Source organism: Ruditapes philippinarum, unplaced genomic scaffold (assembly GCF_026571515.1).
Source record: "Ruditapes philippinarum isolate M1 unplaced genomic scaffold, ASM2657151v2 ctg4250_1_1_1_1, whole genome shotgun sequence".
In the NCBI taxonomy this organism is placed as follows: domain Eukaryota; kingdom Metazoa; phylum Mollusca; class Bivalvia; order Venerida; family Veneridae; genus Ruditapes; species Ruditapes philippinarum.
This window is the reverse complement of record NW_026855245.1, coordinates 240,661-261,317: the sequence shown is the minus strand read 5'-3', so window position 1 is coordinate 261,317 and position 20,657 is coordinate 240,661. Positions and strand designations below refer to the sequence as shown.

The window sequence follows — 20,657 nt, the reverse complement described above, 5'->3', positions numbered from 1 at the left end:
TTAAAGTGATGAAGTATTTTGTATGAATATCAAAATATTACCTTGTTTACATTTTGTTACGTTAATAGGGTTCAGCGCTTCTGTCATCAGGTGATAATCATAAGTATCTAACATGCTCTAAACTGTTATAAAAATCATATTTTGCCCTTTGTAAAGAATGAAAAAATATTTGTTTCCTAGGCAAAATGTGTCTTTAAATTAACTGTATTGGTCTACATAGGTATATTGTCTATGAATAATACAAATATTGAAGACCAAAATCCCGAAATATTTCATTTGGATATTCTTATAGATTGAATAAATGTTGATAAAGTTCTTAGCGATTTAGTATGAACAATTATATGCTGAATAATCAATATAATAAAATTTTGTTCTGGAACAATTAATTATCAGCTATATAAATTTATGTTTTATCGGATCTTGTACGAGTATCCCAAACCACAGTTGGCAGTTTAAGCACAGAGCTATATATAAATGTAATAAAAGTCTCTGGTATAAGTGTTTATCGTTTTTTTAACGTTTTTTTAATGGTATTTTTGACTTGTCACAGCCCTTTTGGAGTCTCATACATGCGCTGTTACACGCGATCTTATTGCACGATAGGCGCCAAGCATAAAAAAAATGAATCAGCTCGTACAATCAGATCGCGTGTTACAAAACTGCCAAGATTGCTCATTTATGAGTTTTATTTGTTTGGGTCGTCAGACCAAACAAATAATGGTAGCGAAATTTCAGACCCTGATGTTCTTATTTGCAAATGCCGAAAACAGTCCAAACTCCTCGAAGAGGTTACTTCCCTTCATATGTACATTAACGCCGAAAAATTAAGGGGAGATCACTACGTAAAGATTGTCAAATGACAGGCGCATTAATTTTCGTAACGAAAAAAATAGTTCCCGATTGGTCGAAGATTTCTAATTTTGTGTTATTCTTATAGATATACATGCTTATATTCAGCTCCATGATTATTTACTTCAGTATGAAACAACAGGTTTACCGTGAACAAAATATATCGAAATTACCAAGGATTACAAACTCTAATTAAGAATTATATGGTATTCTTCAGCCTGTTATCTTATAACTCCCCGTGGTCGAGGGGTTTAAACGCTCCCTGTAGAAGCGAGAGGTCCGGAGTTCAAATCCCAGTTCAGGCAACTCATGTTTTTTTAAATTGATTAAGCCAAATAAATATTGAATTGAATATCAGTGTTGCAATCAGTCTTATAGCCAGTTTACTATAGTTATAACACTGGAAACAGAATTTGGTGACAATTTACAAGCAAATTGGTTTATAATCTCACAACCTTCACCTTTCTGACATTCTGAGACTCAAGCAAAGTCAGCGCCTTCTGTGCTTTGATTTCCTGGTGTGTTGTAATGAACTATCAACGTACTTATTTATTGCATTATTGTATATAGACCTTCCATCATAGACAATTCACTTCTGATATACATAATGTACATATATTAGTGTATATAACTAGAAATATTATTCTCCCTCCTCCAACCCTCCACCCCCGAAAAAAAAACAAATAAAAAAAAAACAACAACAACAACAAAACAAACAGACAAAACCAAAACAACAACGAGCATAAATAGGCAATATCTTAACTTCGATGTTTCTTCGCCACTTTCAGACTTATCAAGCCTCGTTCCAGACTAATAAAGTTTCACTGTAAAATCTTATCGACTGCCTTTTAAAAACGATAAATATATTAGGTACGGACAATATCGATGTTTGCGGAATGTATATAGTCTAATAATAGAAGTTTTACCTGACCCTGACATGTTTTTCAATATTTAGTAATACAACTTGCACCAATTCCCAAGATATGGAGGCAGTGGAGCACCGCCTGACTTTTGTAACTGAAATATTATCAGTGGAATAACTAGCATGGAATTGTTTTAATTAGTTAAGATAACTTGAATTTCCTAACGTAAATTTAAACAAAAATTATGTAGTTGTCGCCATGGTTGGGAAGTGTACGAATCTACAATATCTATACTATATTATATTCTAAAATACGGTATATGTTTCGCGTATTTCGACTTTAAAAGGTCTTAATAACACATATCAAACGACATCTGATATTTTTCACGGTTTAAGCTTCACTCTAGCTTATTCTTAAGACGGGATTAAGTTAAAGTTTAAAACAATGCGCTTTACCAACATCTATACAAAAAAACGAGTTGGACATTTTTTGAATACTTATGTTTAAGTATTATTTTCCATGTACCTAATGCGCAGAACGTGTTAAGGTTAACCTTTCCATCAAAAACCTGCGATCTCCGTTATCTTAAAAGCGTTTACGAACCTTTTCATACACTTTTACACACTTTCAATAATCATAGTTATTTGCCATGATATAATTTTAACATCATACTTATGGCAAAATGTAGGATGATTGCAGAGATGCACATAGCTCGATTGACGACGTTAATTGTTGAGAAGCTATATGATGACTCTTAACATTCTAGAATGTTGCATATAATTTTACAGAGTTTTCATATAGAGACATATAGGCAAAATTAAAACTGTTCAATAGAATTTCTTTAAACTTGGCATGTTGTTAGAATATGATAACAAAAACATTTTAAGCGAAAAACAAATTGGGGTCACCGTTCTTGTTTTTGAGTTATCTGCCCCTGAATCAGACTTATTTACTTAATTGAGGTCGTTTCAAGGACAGATAACTTATACATAATTAAATGAATTCTTGGTTTTACTTCTGGATTATGTTTTTCTTTTTATTGTTGATTGCAATACATAACAATATATGTATTTCCTTACATCGTTTTTGTTATTTTTTTTCAATGAAATGGAGGTACTTTAAATTCTTAAAAAATAGGCCATTTTTTAAGAAAAAAATGCACAGGTTAAAAGAAGAAGTGGGAATAAAAACTACCCACTCTAAATTTGTTCTTGAAATTTTGCATATCAACTAAAACGAAGGTTAGCTTCATGAAAATAAGAAAGAAAAATTGCATTAATTTCCTTCATTGTAAATTATCTGCCCTTGAATTTATTAAAAAAGTCCAATTCAAGGGCAGATAACTCAAAAACGAGAATGGTGACCCCAATTTTTCTTTCGCTTAAAATGTTTCTGTTATTATATTCTAACAACATGCCAAGTTTAGAGGAATTCTATTGAACAGTTTTAATTTTTCCTATATGTCTATATGAAAACTCCCGAAAACGTCTTCAACGTAAATTGTTATGCACGAATAGCTAGCGCTAATACATTATCATCATCTGCAGTAGGCCTTGGACTCATGAAATCCCTTGTCCTGCCGACTAAGGCTTCTAGAGATGTAAATGCATGAAAAACGTCCACTTTCCGTATATTGATTAGATTTTGTCAACAATTCAGGTTACAAAGAACGCTTTTAATAAAACTTTAAGTGGCGTGGTATCATTTTAGGAAACATTTTTTTCCCAAATGTACTAGTTTCGACAATCATGGTTGTCAACAAATATCTGCACTACAAGTGCATATCTGCATTGCAAGTGCATTTCAAACGCATTTATCGTTTCCTTATCTAATTAGGACAAGTTAACTGCATGAGAAAATGCACGTTCTTTAAGATTAAATTTGCATGTCAGAATAAACATACAGTTTTATCTGTTGATATTTTTGTTAAGACATATTTGGTCTATTTTGGTTGAGTTGTATTGAGTAATTTTGCCTTGTCAAGAATCTCATTGTTGATGTTTTAGTGTTGAAGATATAGATCTGTAGATATTGGTTGTTTTGGTTTAAGTTGTTTTGTGATGCTCATTAGATTTTGTGAAGTTAATATTTATTGGTTGAATGTTTGTGGTTTATACTGTGTCTTAGAGAAGTAAATAATTTATTTTGTGGCGATTTTATTTTTATTATTTGTTTGATTATAAATTTGTAAAAAGCTTTAGCTCGCCGGGTGTTTTGGATCGCTTCGAATAAAAGACGTATACGTGAAAAGATAGTTTGTGGTTTTTGAATGATGTGTGTTTGTTTTGGGTGTAAATAATGATCAGAGTTTGTTGTTTTAATGTATATATGGATTTGAGATAGTAAAAGATAAAAAATACCTGAACCATTAAGCAGCAAGAATGTTTACTACTGTTACCAAAAATGTTTTGATATTTACCACACCGTATTACCGGTGCCAATGGTGGCAGGTTGCTGCAGAGGTAACTGAAATCTAAACCGATTAAATTGGTAGGTATGTTTATATAAATGCAAATAAGTACAATTACATTGCATTAGACAAAATTTCCACTGAATGCGTTTCCACTTTCCATAAACTATTCTGAACAGGTTAAAATTGACATCTTCGGAAAAATCATTAAAAATGATGTAGGTTTTTCATCAAAATATACCCCAGTTTGAAACACATGGAGAAATTTCGTATTATACACAGAAACAACCCAAGGGGATTCAAAGTTTCTTCTTGCTCAAGGAGGACACGACTAGCCCATTACGGGACTCCGAATCCACATAACCCAGCAATACTATAAGTACTTCCCGACACGTTTGGCTGGAAACGGGAAATGTGTTAACCAGTTATAAGAATCAAGCCAGGCTGGACATTCCGTGCAGTTCTGAGCAGGTTTTATGTACTGTCTCTGGACTTTAATTTTTTTAAATTTTTCTATCTTTTATGAAAAAACAGTTCCAAGAATGGAAAGCTTTAAAAAGTTCATTTTCGCAAAAGTGCAGATTAAGGATTAGGCGGCCAAATGTGTACATTTTTCAACTGGTATCAGCACTGTCGGCTGCTCATGTTTAATCTTTATTTTTCTTGCAGTCCATCACATTGACATTTTATTACAAGTAGGATAAGTCGAGTATTCAATGTCAAAAAGAATACAAGTGCGTAATTTGGTCAAAATGCCGCCCAGGATAATATTTGCAAACAAAGTGTGACATATTATATCTCCCACATTTTATGCATATAAAACGTTTTTAAAAGGTCCATGTTTTGCAGAAATTAAACAATTCTATAATATGCATAACATGAAAAGTAGAAAAAACCTGTAGACTCAAGATTGCGTTAGTAAAGTTGAATATATACCAATTCAAGACATATCTGTGAAAGTGAAAATAAGCCTCCAATAGTTATTAATAACAATAAGGAATGGCATATCTTTATAGTATGTTCTTTGACAAAGGAACGAACAGCTCTTTGTCCCTTTTTCGTATAAGGAGGGGAATCCTGTGATGCGCTTATGTGGTCGCAAGGTCATTTTCCCTCAAATATGTCCTAAATGTCAAATATGTATGTATGTGGTCGGATGGTCGAAAACCTCTTATAAAATGACAACGTTAATGTTCTATAGAGAAAATGTGTTTTAAAAGCCTAATAAGGCGCTTGTTACTTTTGATCTCTAGGACGTTTAAAAGCGCACATAAACATACTTCACTCTTTTTTCTTTATGTCATTCAACACTATCTGGACTTTGATTGAATATCTCATCTATAGGCGAATTGGATGTTGTTGTAACAATCTTTAAACTGCAGCCATTCGTTCAGTTCTTGAGCCACATATACACAGAGTATTCACATTTTATGACAAACTTTTTATTTGTATTTGTTGCAAAACTTCCTTAACCCCCGTTCACACAGAGCTGCGACTTTAGGACGATCATGCCGATCAAGCCACGATCCGAAAAAGTATTGGATCGGGGCCGATCGGCGTCGAAATCGAACAATTTGGCAAATTTTGGTCTTCATTACGACTATACTACGATATTCCCACGTCAAACGCGCTGCTGACACGCTTCTACTACGATGTTACGCTGACCGATGCCGATCAGCGGCCGCGTTTATTGCGTTCATACTACGCTGCCGCTACGACATTCAAAGCCCTAACTACGACGCTTCGCAGACCTAGAAGACTGTTCAACGATATCGCTACGACGGTGCCGATCATATAACGCTTGTAGTACGCGTCTGGTACGATTTTGGCGATGATATGTATATCTTGGGTTTCAAAAATTACTTTTCATTTACTTCCAAACTTCAAACATGAACGGACGTATTAATGCTGTTCTGATTCATCCGGCTTTACCTAATCAAGAACAAATATTGGTTGCAATTGAAATTGCACAGATTGTTAACAGGTCGGAGCGGCAGAAGGGTGGCCAAGAAGATACTTTGGTACGGCCATGGCTATCTGCAGATAGGAGGCTCCAGTTTAGACAATATGATACACTGATGAGAGAACTCTGAATGGAAGACACCACTTCCTCAGATTATGATTGGTCAAATAGCAGCGCTATAAAACAAACTGCTACCTGACAGGTCGTGGTATGATCGTCGTAAGGTCATGGTAGGTCTTCGTAGGATCGTCCTAACATAGAGAGATCGTAGTGGGAACGTAGTAAGAACATAGTGGGAACGTTGAAAGAAGCGTACTCGGTAATGTTCCCGGACTGTACTATGCTTTTACTGGCGCTTTTACTACGATCATGAAGAACAACTATCCACGATGGCTTCCTGCGCTGCTTGTACGATTACGGCGCTTCTACTACGCTCTTTTTACGACTTACCCCGATTCTTGTTGGCCACGATCCCGCTACGCTTGTTTTGAGCACGTTCAAAATAAACGTGGCGAGAGCGTAGAGCTTTCCGATCATGAAGACGCTACCGCGATCATACTGCGCTTATGTAGACTCCACTACGTTTCTCCTGCGATTTGCCACGATCGGCCACGCTTTGATCGTAGTGGAAGCGTCGTCTATGTGTGAACGGGGGGTTAGCTTGTTCACATAACTAAAAAATAAATAAAAAATAGCCATGCTAATTGGTATATGACAGTGTTGTGTAAATGCTACTATCATTTTATGATGATCTTTATCACTATTAACTGTTACCCGCGAGTTATCTTGATTTTCGCTGAGTATGTTAGCCACCTTTAGAACGTTTCTGTCATCATCGGCAGCCTCGGAAATACATTTCCGCCTATAACAGCAGCGTTTTCTCGTTGACCGGGCTAGTTAGACGCCTGTAACATTCTCAAGAAAATGCACACCTCATGTGACTTTAAGTGATGATTGTTCATGTGTATTACACGCATTCTTCTATTTACTCGTATTCCAAACTTTAGATATGTAGGACGAAAACAACTATTTTCACTGATTCCGAAGCCGTTCAAAATATTAAATGAAAAGGAGGAAACAGTCAAAACTATCTGATAGATTCTCCAGTCAATGTACAACAAGTCTAAAGCAATGATATTATTCTTATTTACGTAATGTAAATATATTATTCAAGTTGATAACCTATCCGTGGCGTAGAAATAAGTAAATTTTAGATTTCTATCAACACTGCAGCAATCTGTCATCACTGGCGTCCGTAATTACCCAGTGTTGTTTAAGCTACAAATGAACAGAGAGTCTAGACAAGCAATACGAGCGTATTACGATGCACTGGACATTTAAAACCCAGATATGTCAATATATTTTGCAGTTAAAAACACGAGGCATTGCGTGTGCAACAATGTACCTAACTATTACTCGAAATTACTGTTTTCGGAACTGTCTCTGTTTTAAAAATCAAGCCAACACTTTAAATGCAACTTCCTACTACAATGTATTATAGATATTCAATTTTGATCTTTTCTTCTGTTGAAATAATCTCATCACTGACGTTGTAGCTCTTTTATAACAAAACAAAACAATACTTTGTTATGTACATAAAAAAACAATAGCATAACAAAACATCAGTCTGTTATAGTTATCCATTTACTTATTAACTTTAAAAATAATTTATTTTTAAGGCTGGAAAACAAAAACAACAAATGAAATCACACATAGATCTATTTACCAAAAAATAAAAATAAAAAATAAATAAAAAAAAAGAAAAAAAAAAGAACCAGGCTCTTAAAAAAAACAAACAAAAAAACAAAAACAAAACACAACAATAAAAATCATTAGCAACCACAACAATACAAAATCAAAGCACGGAAGGCGCTGAATTTGTTTGGTTCTCAGAATGTCAGAAAGATGAAGGTTGTGAGATTATAAACCGATTTATTTTTGTATAATGTCATCAATGCTGTTTCCAGTGTTACAACTGTAGTAAATTGGCTATAAGGCTAATTGCAATACTGATATTCAATTCAATGTTTATTTGGCTTACACAATTTAAAAAAAAAAAAAAAATAAAACACATGATTGCCTTAACTGGGATTTGAACTCCATTCCTCTTGCTTCCTTAACGAGCATGCATCCCCGGACCACGGGGAAGTTATAAGATAACAGCCTGAAGAAAACAACATTTTTCTAAATTAGGGTTTGCAACCCTTATTAATTTCGAGATATTTTGTTCACGGTAAACCTGTTGTGAAACACTGATGTAAATAATCATGGAACTTAATATAAGCATGCATATCTGTAAAGACTTACTCAATATGAGAAATCTTTGACCAATCGGGAACTATTTTTTTCCCAGAGAAGGCTTAAAAAATTAATGCGCCTGTCATTTGGCAATCTTTACGCAGTGATCTCCCCTTAATTTTTCGGCGTTAGTGTACTTATAAAGGGAAGTAACCGCTTCGAGGAGTTCGGACTACTTTCGGTTTTTGCAAATACGCATGTCAGAGTCTAAAATTTCGCTACCATTATTTGTTTGGTCTGACGACCCAAACAAATAAAAACATAAAAATTGGGACATACAGACAAATTGTAAATATGAATTTATTTTTTTCCCTACAAGAATGTGGATAACAGACGAACCAAACAAATGCAGTATTCTGAATATTTATTAAGATTTGTTTTTTAATGAAACATTTAGAAATTATTTTTTCCCAAAAAAACATTTATAAAATGTACAGTAATTAAAATAGATAAGGCACTAACACTTTTACAAAATTAATATATAATTATGTCGAAATAAAAAGTACAACGCCAAGCTTTATGATAGTTGTAACGGTGATAAGAAGTGTAAATTCAGTCACAAATTATCAATAATTAAAGTATTCATGATAATTTCCATCAATTTTTAAAGATGCATTTAAAAGTCAAACACTGTCAACTGAACAACAAAAGTAATTTATGCAATATGGGAAATACATATGTAAAATACTTCAAAAATCAGCTATTTCATTGCATATAACATACAAAATTATTCTTGAATGTGGATTGTGGATTTTTGTAACTTTTATTAAAAAGTTAAGGCATGTTCATTTTCCAAGGCTAATTTAATTGATATATTTTTGCTCATCTGGAGTCAGGCAGCTGCAGGGGTTACATATAATGAATAAGCACATTGAAAGCTACATTTATAGAAGTTATTTAAACTTTGCATTGTTCTTAGAATGTTATAGCAGCAATACATTTAGGCAAATAAAAAATTTGGGGTCACCTACCTCATTTACGAGTTATCAGCCCTTGAATTTTCTTTTAAAGCGCAGATAACTTATACACAATTCTAACAGCATTTAACATTTAATTTGTCGAACCTTTTTTACAATTGATTAATATTTTTATTGTATCCTCTGTAGAAATAAACACGGAATTTCATTAATTAATTGTGTTCTCTTCATTTAATTACTCAAATGAAATAAAAAATATCGATAAATAAGGAATAGCTAACCTACATTGGGGAGTTATGTGCCTTTTGATAAGTAATATAATATTCAAACACATCCATAATTACACTACAACATTATATTAAGTTTGATATGTTTTTTTTTTAATTGTAAAACTCGTTTGAAAATTGTACAAAAAATTAAAGCCCTGCATTTAATTAGTAAATTCCGCTGCAGATGTTAATCGTATGTAGAAGATAATATATATCCTTATGAATCGGTTTAGTATCGACTAGTTTCGGTGATATCGTCATAAACAGTTTTGTCATATGATTAATTATAGAAATATTATTAACAATTAAATGATTGCTAAATAGTAAAAAGCATATTTCTAACTACTACTACAAGGCATACAATCAGATACTTCGTATTTACATATGTAGGGCTCTTAAATTCATAAATATGTTAAGACGAAATGGCTTAACGGTCTCGGTGTGAATTCTATTTATTTTTATTATTCAAAAGGATTGTCATGAAAGTTTTGTCAATATGCGTTTATCTTTTAGAAATTAAAAACAATACATACATATACCAAACAAAAATATACAATCAAGAAGTTAACAACAACAAAAAAAAAGAAGAAAAAAAGAAAAGGAACAGACACCACAAATGAACGAAAACAATCTATATGTAAGTCACGCATGCCTCGTTCCATATGGTAAAAATTGACATTTTACATTTTAGAGAATTAATACTATCTCGTTATTGATAACACAGTGACTTTCGTCCAAACTATGTAGCATTTGTATGTCTTTTACATTGATACCTCAATGCTTGCTTCAAAACTTTCAACTGTTCCATACGAATATTCCACCTTCTGAGTTAAGACTGGTTCCGTTCGAAAAATTCGCCATCACAGCTTAGACTAGTTCATTACGGATAACCGTCTTGCCGGCTTAGACTGGTTTACAATTAGAATGTCCAAGCGTTGGATTTTGATTGTAGATCTATCCATTTTTTGAAAGTTGATCGTAATTAAAAAGAGTGTTAAATGCCAGTGCATTTTTTATTATTTTCGGTATTCATAATTTATTCGTGACAGAATCTTTTTGAGACCATCTTATATGCTAAAAAAGATGATAATGTATAGACAAAAGTGAATTGATACGCTTCACATTTACCTCCTTTAAAATAAACGGAAAGTAACGTAATATGCCGAATTGATAAGAAAACTTATGCTGTATGCTTTGCTGTTATGATGTTCGGTATCTATTTCTTTGCATTTATCTTACGATCATTTATCTTAAAACTCCTAAAAATGAGATGCATGTCAACTCTATCCGTGCCTCGGGTAGATAATAATCCTCTATATGACAAGGATCAACACAAATCTTATCCAACAAACGCTTCCCGAATATAATAGATAGAAATTTTTTAAAAAATAGCGAAAATAATTAAGAACTAAAATATACACGTACGTCAATGAAAACCGAACAAAATTCTTGAAAAAGACGTAATAATTTGTAAATCCAGTTCTAGACAATGGTAGTTGTGCTTACTTAACATCCGTCGCCTTAGTGCAGTAACAGGTTAAGTCCTTCTAAATTAAATAAAGAGTTAATCAGTTATTGCATTAAGGTGACGATACGTACTAACTACCATCTGAGTTTTTCATGACAATTTTTCCAGATATGTCCAAATGATTTAGGCCAGTCTGGTAGATAATCATATTCTCGCTTCCACTCTTCGAAGAAGTTTGTTTGATGCTCCCGCGCTAGAACCGTAGCTGTAGGCCCGCTTCTCTGTAACTGTATTGCTAAGCCCCGCATGTCCTAGAATAAAAAACAAAAAATGGCATTTTTTCTAAAAAAAAAATGCGTTTGATTAGATAAAATTTGTAGCCAATACAAAAAAAGATGTTTTTATTCAATAGAGTCTATCGTCAACTCGTTAGTAAAATGGTACATTTTATAATAGTGATGAGATCCCTGCAGATAAACCCATTCATTTGGGAGCAATGGCCTAGTGGTTGAGGTGTCTGCCTGTCAACCCAGTGATCATGGGTTCGAGCCCTTATTGGGCCATGACCATGTACTGGTTGGTTCCAGGAAGCTGACTCGAAAGTGATAAATATGAGTTTCCAGAAGTTGTTTGGCAATCGAGCTTAAATAATAAATAATATGTTTAAAGTCAAACCACTCATTCATTTTACCTTTACAGAGATTCTTCTGCTTAAAGAGGCAGTGTAACGTTATATGCCCTAATAGGTGATATTATATACTTCTGGGCGTCATGCAAGAAGACCGACTTTCAGCTATTTGAAAACAATGTATAAGGTCATTTTTCATTTTCATATTCCTAACTTATAATATTTCACTCCTGAAGTTTGATTGCCACAATTCATGATAAAGTCAAGTAAAAAAATCACCAATAAACCTTGAGGATTCGCTATCAATAATGAATTCACGATTGTTCTATTCTAATCAGTACTTAAACACTTAAAGCCTTGTTTTTCAGTCACGACAAAAGGCTCGCGATAAACGACCTCCTTTCTGTGTTTAATTTGAAAAAAAAAATAATGAAAATGCCTCAATGCAAACTATCAAATTCAAATAGGTATTTATTGCACCATCTTCACAACTGGTCAAATAACTTATAGACATTTACGGGAGCAGTAAAATTTTAAAATTTTTACCTAGGCAAAAAGGGAACATTGAAACTAGTGCAGAGATTTTTTCAAAACTTTCTATGATCAAACAGAATCATCATAATTTTAAATAGTTTATTGAATAATAATAATAATAATAATAATAATAATAATGATAATAATAATAATAATAATAATAATAATTATAATGATAATAATAAACAGAAAAACCACTTCCATCATATAACTAATCAGTTAGTGAAATTATCAAAGTTTACATGTAATTTGCTTATTGAATTGGCTTCAACGAACATAACTAGAGAAGAATAATATAGATACATAAAAAGAGTTGAATGAATGAAATTTGAAAGTGAAATAAGATCTTCTTGCGTGTAAAATGACTGAAGAAAGCTAAAATTACATTACGATGAGAGAATAATTTAAATGTAGCACCTACCAGGAAAGTTTGAATAAAGAGTGTATAAATTGTTTTGCCAAGCGTGGTATATGTGCCAAATTTCCCACATGGTGTCTGCCTTTCCCTCTTTGAGAAACATATTATACCACTCTGACGCAATATTGTTTGGTATATCCGGGTTTACGTCACTCATGTTACGTAATGAATAGAACCAGTCTAAAAATCCAATCCATTTATCCGTCACTGGAGAAAATCCCCACGTGCCGAGAACCGGATATAGAAAAACTAAACTTCCGGGAGGACCCTCAAGGGTGGACATGTCATGTACGTGGTGTTTAATAGAAACACCTTGTAAAGCGTACCCGTTGATCTCTGGGTGACTGTCATATTTCCTATGCACAAGTTTAAGATATTTATAGAAATACTGTGATACTGTTAAATCGTCTTCAAGAATAACGCTGATCTCTGCAGATTGTTTCACCGGTTTCCAGGAAGTCAGCCATTGTCCATATATACCGGCATGCTTTTCTCTCACGTGAACGTCATATGACCCATGTTTAAATTCAAATTCATACGCGGTGTTTATTGTCGCATTGTCTTTTTTACCTTCCTTGGAAATATCAATCCAGACCTCTAATTTAATTTTATCTGAGTAGTATTCGGCATTATTTATCGAGTTTAATAACCTTAACAGTGAAGCTGCCCTGTTGTAAGTGATTACAATAATGCGAAGATCGAACTGGCTCTTGTTGACAAACACTTTGTTAAACACTGGTTCGACCGTGTAACTGTCTTCAAAGTCATACGGAACGGGACGTACTGTAACTGATTTAGTACTAGTGTAGATTGTAAACAGTAAAGCACTAAGTATAAGAAAAACCACGAGTAACAGTATATCTGAAAATGTCCGTTGAAAGCCCTTCATTGGTGAGGCAGATACCAGGCTTTTCCGGGGAATTTGATTTCCAGTATTGCCAATGTGTAATAATTTGCCTACATACAGTAAGAAATGCCTATGTTTGTAAAACGATTTGCAATATATGCATGACCGTTGGCACAGTTATGAGGGCAGTTTTAGATTGCCAGTATTCTGCTTACTCATGCCAAGACTTATTAATGATTGCCAAGATGTCATTTACTGCCATGGATCACCTGTAATTGCAAAATAAATGTCAGATTGTAAAAAAATGATCTTTTATAAAAAACGAACTAATAAATATTAGGTTATCACCGACATAATCATCATGATAATAACATTAATTAAATGTAATGATTATTTTGTACCATCAACAACAACAACAACAACAACAACAACAACAACAAAAGTAGCAGCAGCAGCAGCCAGCAACTACAAAAACAACAACAAAACAACAAAAAAGAACACTCACTGAAACACAGGTTACTGTTTACTTACGTTCTTACAATAACTTACACATTGGAGTTCAAAAATGTGATATTTTATGGGCTAGTCTAATTCTGCATTTTTCCCCAGAACAAATAAGTATGTAATGAATCGTCAGACTTTAAATTAGTTTCAACAATATTTTATTTATAAGTATTACATTTACATGATAATTTACAAATAATAAACAGTATGAATTGAGTAGGAAGCTTGAAAGCTTTTTTAGAAACTCTTTCCGTAATCACTATCTCAAACAGTATGTAAAATGGTAACAATTATATGCATTTTGAGTTAAATATACATAACATTTTCACTATAAACTTGCTCCTTTACATGTACAAAAAAGTTAGCAATTTGCAGTTTTCCTAATCGAAACGACCTTAATAATAGAATATAGACATAAAAATGTGAAAGAAATAGTATATATATAGTCCTAACTAGGCTTATATTTTGTAAACTATAGTTTTTAAATAACTACATTAAATTTAGTTCTAATTATGAGTTGCTTGTAAAATGAATGTCCTAGTAAGGCTTTAATAACTTAACATTATGATTTTATAAAGTCCTAATTAGGATTTTATGAGGTCTTATTCCTTATTAGGTGTGTATCTAAATCTAGATGTATATTAGCCTTGGAGTTTCTCATTCATATTTGGTAGTTTTTAACCTACAGATTAGACATTTAAAAAGCGTAATTAGGAGTCATTTACTACAAATAAAGAGTCACTTAGTTGTTATTAGCAACTTTCAGTTCTAATTATAAGGTTTAAGTCCTAATACCTCAGTACTAATACGGCGTTCATAAAGTCCTTTTTAGGTTTTATAACAAATACTTCATATTAAGAATCCCAATCACTTCCGAAAATAATTTGAAAAAGCTTTTAAAATTTTCATTTTTGAAGAGCATCAAAGTGATAAAGTTATAATAAAAATTAGGTTTATGGATGTTAAGATTATCACGTTCTATTTATTGGCCAATAAATGTGTGGTCAATTTTTTACAATTATAGCTTTGTGCTTAAATATATCGAATGTATAAATATATATATATTTAGCTATTGTTGATACACTTAAATGTAATTCTGTACTTGGCTTAATTTTTGGCTTAAAGACATTTAAACTCAGCTTAACTTTTAGTAAAATTTACAAGGAAGAACTGAATATTAAAAGAATTATCATTGGCCATTGTAAAATGACAACACTGAAATCAGGGAATCCCACTTGACATTCGAAATGAAACGAGTAGTTCTAAAATAGGAAAGATATACTAGTGCTTAAACTTCCTAGTTAAGTTAATGTTTAACCAGTTAAGTCCGGTTAACAAAGTTTTTTCATTGCTTTTTATATTTCCTTTTCACCATGGCACGTTTATAAATGACATGGTCACGGAAGAGCATTTGCACCAGATATTTGTTTTTATTAACTTATCCCGATATTTCGACTTTCTTACTTGAAATTTCGACTTCCGTAACTCAAAATTTTGATTTACTCACCCGAGATTTCGACTTATTTACTCGAAGTTTCGACTAGGTTACATTAGTAGAATGGCCAAATAAGTTATGAGTTACCAAGAGTTTAGTCAATATTAGTGCACGACGGAGTGACGGGACAAACTATTTAAGTTAACCTTAAAGTTATTTCTGTGGTCAACTTTGGCAATCGCGTGTACATCAACGACATCGAAAACACAAGAACTCTTTTAATTTGTACGTTCAGGCGTTCTTCAGGCGTTGTATTGTAACCCGCATGTTCGAACATATCTTTTCACTCATCATATTTTTTATATCCCTGTTAATAAAACGATCATATACTTCACGTGTGGGACATTTCAGGAAAGTACAGCGAAGTGGCCAAAAAAGATAGGGAGTGCTGAAGCCTTTGTCAAATTTGTTGGGCTGACTATAGGAGAAATTTTCAGTTTATTGTAAAATCGGATGATTTTATATTATGGGCAACAAGTATCAACCAACGAGTTCTACTTTTTATCAACACAATATGAATCAAAGTCTGAGTAAGCAGAAGAAAATAGAATATTGACAAACATCTTTTAAAAATGTTACAAAAATAATATAAGTATAAATAAATGTGACGGACTAATTGGCGTATACACGCCACTAAAAAGTTAGCTTACACATGAATACTACACAGTTTACATAAGGGTGGGTTTTGGATTTGTACGTGTCTCCACATGATGGTTGTATGTGTGCTATAGACACAAGAAACATCCTGTTAACACGGAAATGTTTAAAGCGTGATCTTATCTCTGTTCGATACCTACTATAGGTGCTCTTTCAATGTGTAACAGCTACCCATGAAAGAAAGTATCTTGAATTCGATCCTTGCTTTCAAGGGCAACTAATGTACGTCGTGCAATGTAAGCCGAAATTTCGATTTACTTAGCCGAAATATCGAGTAACTTAGTCGAAATTTTGAATTAACAAGTAAAAATAGTTGGTTATTAAGTCGGAATTTCGAATTAATAAGTCGAAATTTCGAGTAGGTAAGTCGAAATCTAGAGTTAATTAGTCGTTATTTTGAATTAAAGAAATTTCGAGATAAGTTACTTGAAATTTCGAGTTTGTAACTCGAAATTTCGAATAAGTAAAAAACACACACCTGGTACTAATGCTCTTCCGTACTAACATTTCATATGTGATTCTTTTAATAATGCTGCCAGTATTACATATGAGTCGTGTCACGACAAAACCAACATAATGGGTTTGCTGACCAACCCTATTACAATTAGAGAAACTGATAGCGAACACCATGGATCCTGATCAGACTGCGCTTTCCCTTTCACTGCCGTCACAATAAGTAAACCCAAAGAAAAAATTAGCCAATCAATTGGCATGCTCTAGAGTGCGGGTAACTAATTTACCTGCACTCCAGTTATCGCACTGTGAATGTATATGTATACGACTTAACATAAGATTTAACAAATTTTCAACAGAAAGTTCTCCAAACTATGATACAATTGAAATGCACAACATCCTTAACAACTCATAACACTGTATAAAATTTTCGGCCGAAAATGTGCTGGAATCAATGATCCTGAAGGTCCAGAGAAATAAAAGAACACTGGATTGAAGTACGGATCAGGTTTTTTATCAGCCACTACATGACACATGGCTGTTGTGAAGTATAAATATCTTGAAAAGTAGTCCCTCAGTAGTAATAAAAATAACGAAATTAAATGAAAATTGCACAGACTTGGTTTGATGGAGTTTGTTCAGGAGATATAATGGAAAAGGTGTAAATCTCACATACCCTCTAGCACCAGATAATCGGCATTGGCATTGGGGCTGGAGGATGAATTTCTGCGTCATATATTCTTTAACATTTACTAAAAAGCAGCAGAAAGACTTTATCAAACAGACTGAGCAATTGAAAAAGAGCGTTTTTCATTAGTTTTTTTTACTCTCTTATATATATACATCATTTATTAATCGCTTGTATAAACGAAGAAAAATGAACAACGGAATTGGCTAAGTATATTTATTATTATTATTAAATGATCGAAGAGTTAAAATGGAAGCTAAGACCCCTTTAGGCCTTAAATAGATCGCACGTATTGACGTTTCACTAATTGACGTTTCACTTCCGTTTATAAATTGTATTAAAGGAAATACGCCGTTAATATTTTTATAGAATACAATACCGACCAAGAGGCTATTATGTTAAGTAATAATAACTTATAACTTCTTGAAAGGAACTCCATCGAAGTCCAAACACATAAAATTTGAAGTTCTTACATCATGTACATACATCAGATGCAGCACTCAAAACAGAAAGATATTCAAAGATATTGACAAATATACTCTGAAATAAATTGAAAATTATATTAAATATATACTATGCTCATCTTTTAGTAAAATATTCTTATCACAGAAATTTATTGAAATCACTGAAATCCTTACTGAACATTTTAATTTGAGTAAAAGTAAAAAAATGTTCAAATTTTGTATTGAAAGCTGCATTCCCTATTAAAGGTTAAGTGAAGTTGGTCTTTTATGGTTTTTTAATGTCACTATATATTCATATTGTGACCACTTAAAGTGTATAGAGTTAAAAACATAACATATCTAAAAATCTACTTTAATGAAACCGGATCATATTTATTTGTATTTACAATGACGCTGTGTAGTAGTTATCAATATTTTCAAACATCAAACTTGAGCATAGTATATCTATAATTTTGTGTGTTATTCTTAGTCCGATTTAAGTAAAAATTAGTGCAACACTATTCAATTGCAGGCCATTTTTAACAACTTGAATGATTATTCTTGAAAAAGTGAGTTAATGATCTGAAGTTTTGCACAAACAATGCTATAAACCTACATCAAATCTGGAACGTTTATCTCGATAAATTATTTCCAGTCCTGTCATGTCAAAAATAAAATCTCAATGGAATAAACACAGAAATCCAGAAATACATATACATATATTATACCAACCTCAATATGTAACGTCCATTTTGATAAATTGATTAAAGTCCTTTTAAATCTCTCCACAGATAAAGAACACTGTCTTGCCGGAATACATGCATATAGATAAATAGATATGTTATGTCCATATGCAGTAGACACATACATTGTACATATGCACTTTTAAGTGCAAAGAGAATGAAACGAAGTTTTTGGCAACGAAACAAAATACAATACATGGTGTTTGTAACGTTAATGGCATGTCTTTGTCAGTGCATCTTTATTGATACAGAAGTGCATTTGTTAAATTGTTTCTTCTAATGATTGTTGCAAAAAAGGTAAAAGGTAAATGACCGCTCTTGTTTTGTCTGGCGTTCCAAAGCGCTTAAGGTCAAGGTATCGCAGTGTAACATGGCCAGCGATTGGCTGAAAAAAGTGCAGGGAAAACCGTATGAATCAATTTATACATGAGGTGATTGGATGAAAGTGGGGGTATTTTTAAGCATAAAACTAATTTGAAAAGTAAAACTACATTGTTTTCTGAATGAAATGAATATTTCATGAGTCTCTGTGATAATTTTGACTTGGATATTTGCATTTATAAAAAGTGCATGGCAGTCCTGTCATCAGCAAAAAAAATCAATGAAATGGCGGTTAATCATCTTGGAAATCCTTTAGCAAAAAATTTGGTTGGCTACCCCTTTATAACAGGAACATCTCTTTGTGTCAGGCATTTCATTCTGCTAAAAAAATTACTTCTTGAGCATGAAAACTGAATTTTAAGATAGGATTATGGACCATTTCTTATAATGTAAGTCTATGGAAATATCAATGTGACTGTATGCCCTAAAGATTAACGCTGCACATGCGTCGTTCTCATTAGTGCTCCAGAAATTATAATGTAAACATTTTACAACTGCGAAAGCAATAACCTTGGCTATGTTTCACTGTTTGAATAAAAATTATTTAATTCATATGATAAATTTAGCTTTCTCGACAAGAACAAAAGGCACTTTACGTGAATTACTTTCTCAGTGTTCTGGCGAAGTTAAGATTATTTCTGCGCATGCGTTAACGTTAAAGGTCGCATATTAAATGTCCTGTGAAGATAAACAGTTAAAGGATAACATCTTTTGTCATGTTTTCATCTCTTTGCATACGTCAAAAAGAAAGAATTTCACATTTCACATTCGCAAGTACCAAACATTTAAATTGATTTTGCGCATGCGCTACTTACGCTCACTGGCCATAACTTTTGTGATGCATTTTCCAGTTCAGTTAAAATTGATACTGCGCATGCGTCACATTTTTTGTCATGAAACACATTATGCGTGTGAGTGTCACATATTTGTCATCCTGATATTAAATCCATTTCATACATGCGTCTATAATCATGGAATGGAACCACAATAAACAAATCGTTTAAAACTACACGACTTTAAAGTATGCTCATTTACTAGCACATATATGAACTTGAAATGTTCATCGACTGATAAAACAACAATTCACCATGCTTACGTATCTAATATAATGAAACATTTTTCTTATCAATGAATTAAATAAATCACATTACTGAATTAATTCAGTAAACAATAAAAAATTGCATACACCGCGCATCTGTTTTATCAATTACTATAATTATATAGCTAAATTCAACTTAGCGTAATTAACCGGAAGTATACACTTAAAAGTCACCGAATAGACATTTCCTTTCCTGAACTGGATTGAATTAATGTGATAGTTGTCTTTTAAGTCAGATGCTCGTCTGATAGGATCATTAAAACATCCTTCTCGTTTAATCGAAAATGTACAGCTTTCTGTTTGGACAATCGAGACTTTTTATTTAACTCTTGCACGCGATGCATGATGCATCGACTGTAAAAACGCAATGAAACAAGGACGGAAATTCGATGACACGATGATTAAATCGCGATGATAAGATGGTAGGGTATTGAAAACGCGATAAAATGACGCATTTATATCACCGTTCCATTGCACCTTAAACATCATACGACCGTATCATCACATTTTTACCATCGTACAAACGCGTTTACATCGTCCCACCATCGTTTTTCGATAACCATGAGCAGTGTTTTGCGATAGTTAAAGCACTATCATACGATGATATAGATGCAATTTAATCGCGTTTTCACCATCGTTTTACCGCGATTTCATCATCGTCTCATCGTATCTTTTGGCATCGTTTGTCGCGATTTAGAGTCGTAGCATCGTGAATTGTTGGCTATTGTAA

At 32.9% G+C, this 20,657-nt stretch overlaps 1 protein-coding gene across 1 annotated transcript; it reads right to left on the bottom strand.

Annotated features, from left to right (window-relative positions):
• Positions 1-11,241: 11,241 nt before the first annotated feature.
• LOC132742617 (uncharacterized) lies at positions 11,242-20,001 on the bottom strand. Its single transcript, XM_060731072.1, has 3 exons — positions 19,644-20,001; positions 12,621-13,733; positions 11,242-11,348 (listed from the first exon to the last, which is right to left on the bottom strand). Exons 2-3 carry the CDS (start codon positions 13,504-13,506, stop codon positions 11,242-11,244), a joined length of 993 nt encoding a protein of 330 aa, XP_060587055.1. The 5' UTR covers positions 13,507-13,733; positions 19,644-20,001.
• Positions 20,002-20,657: the final 656 nt, after the last annotated feature.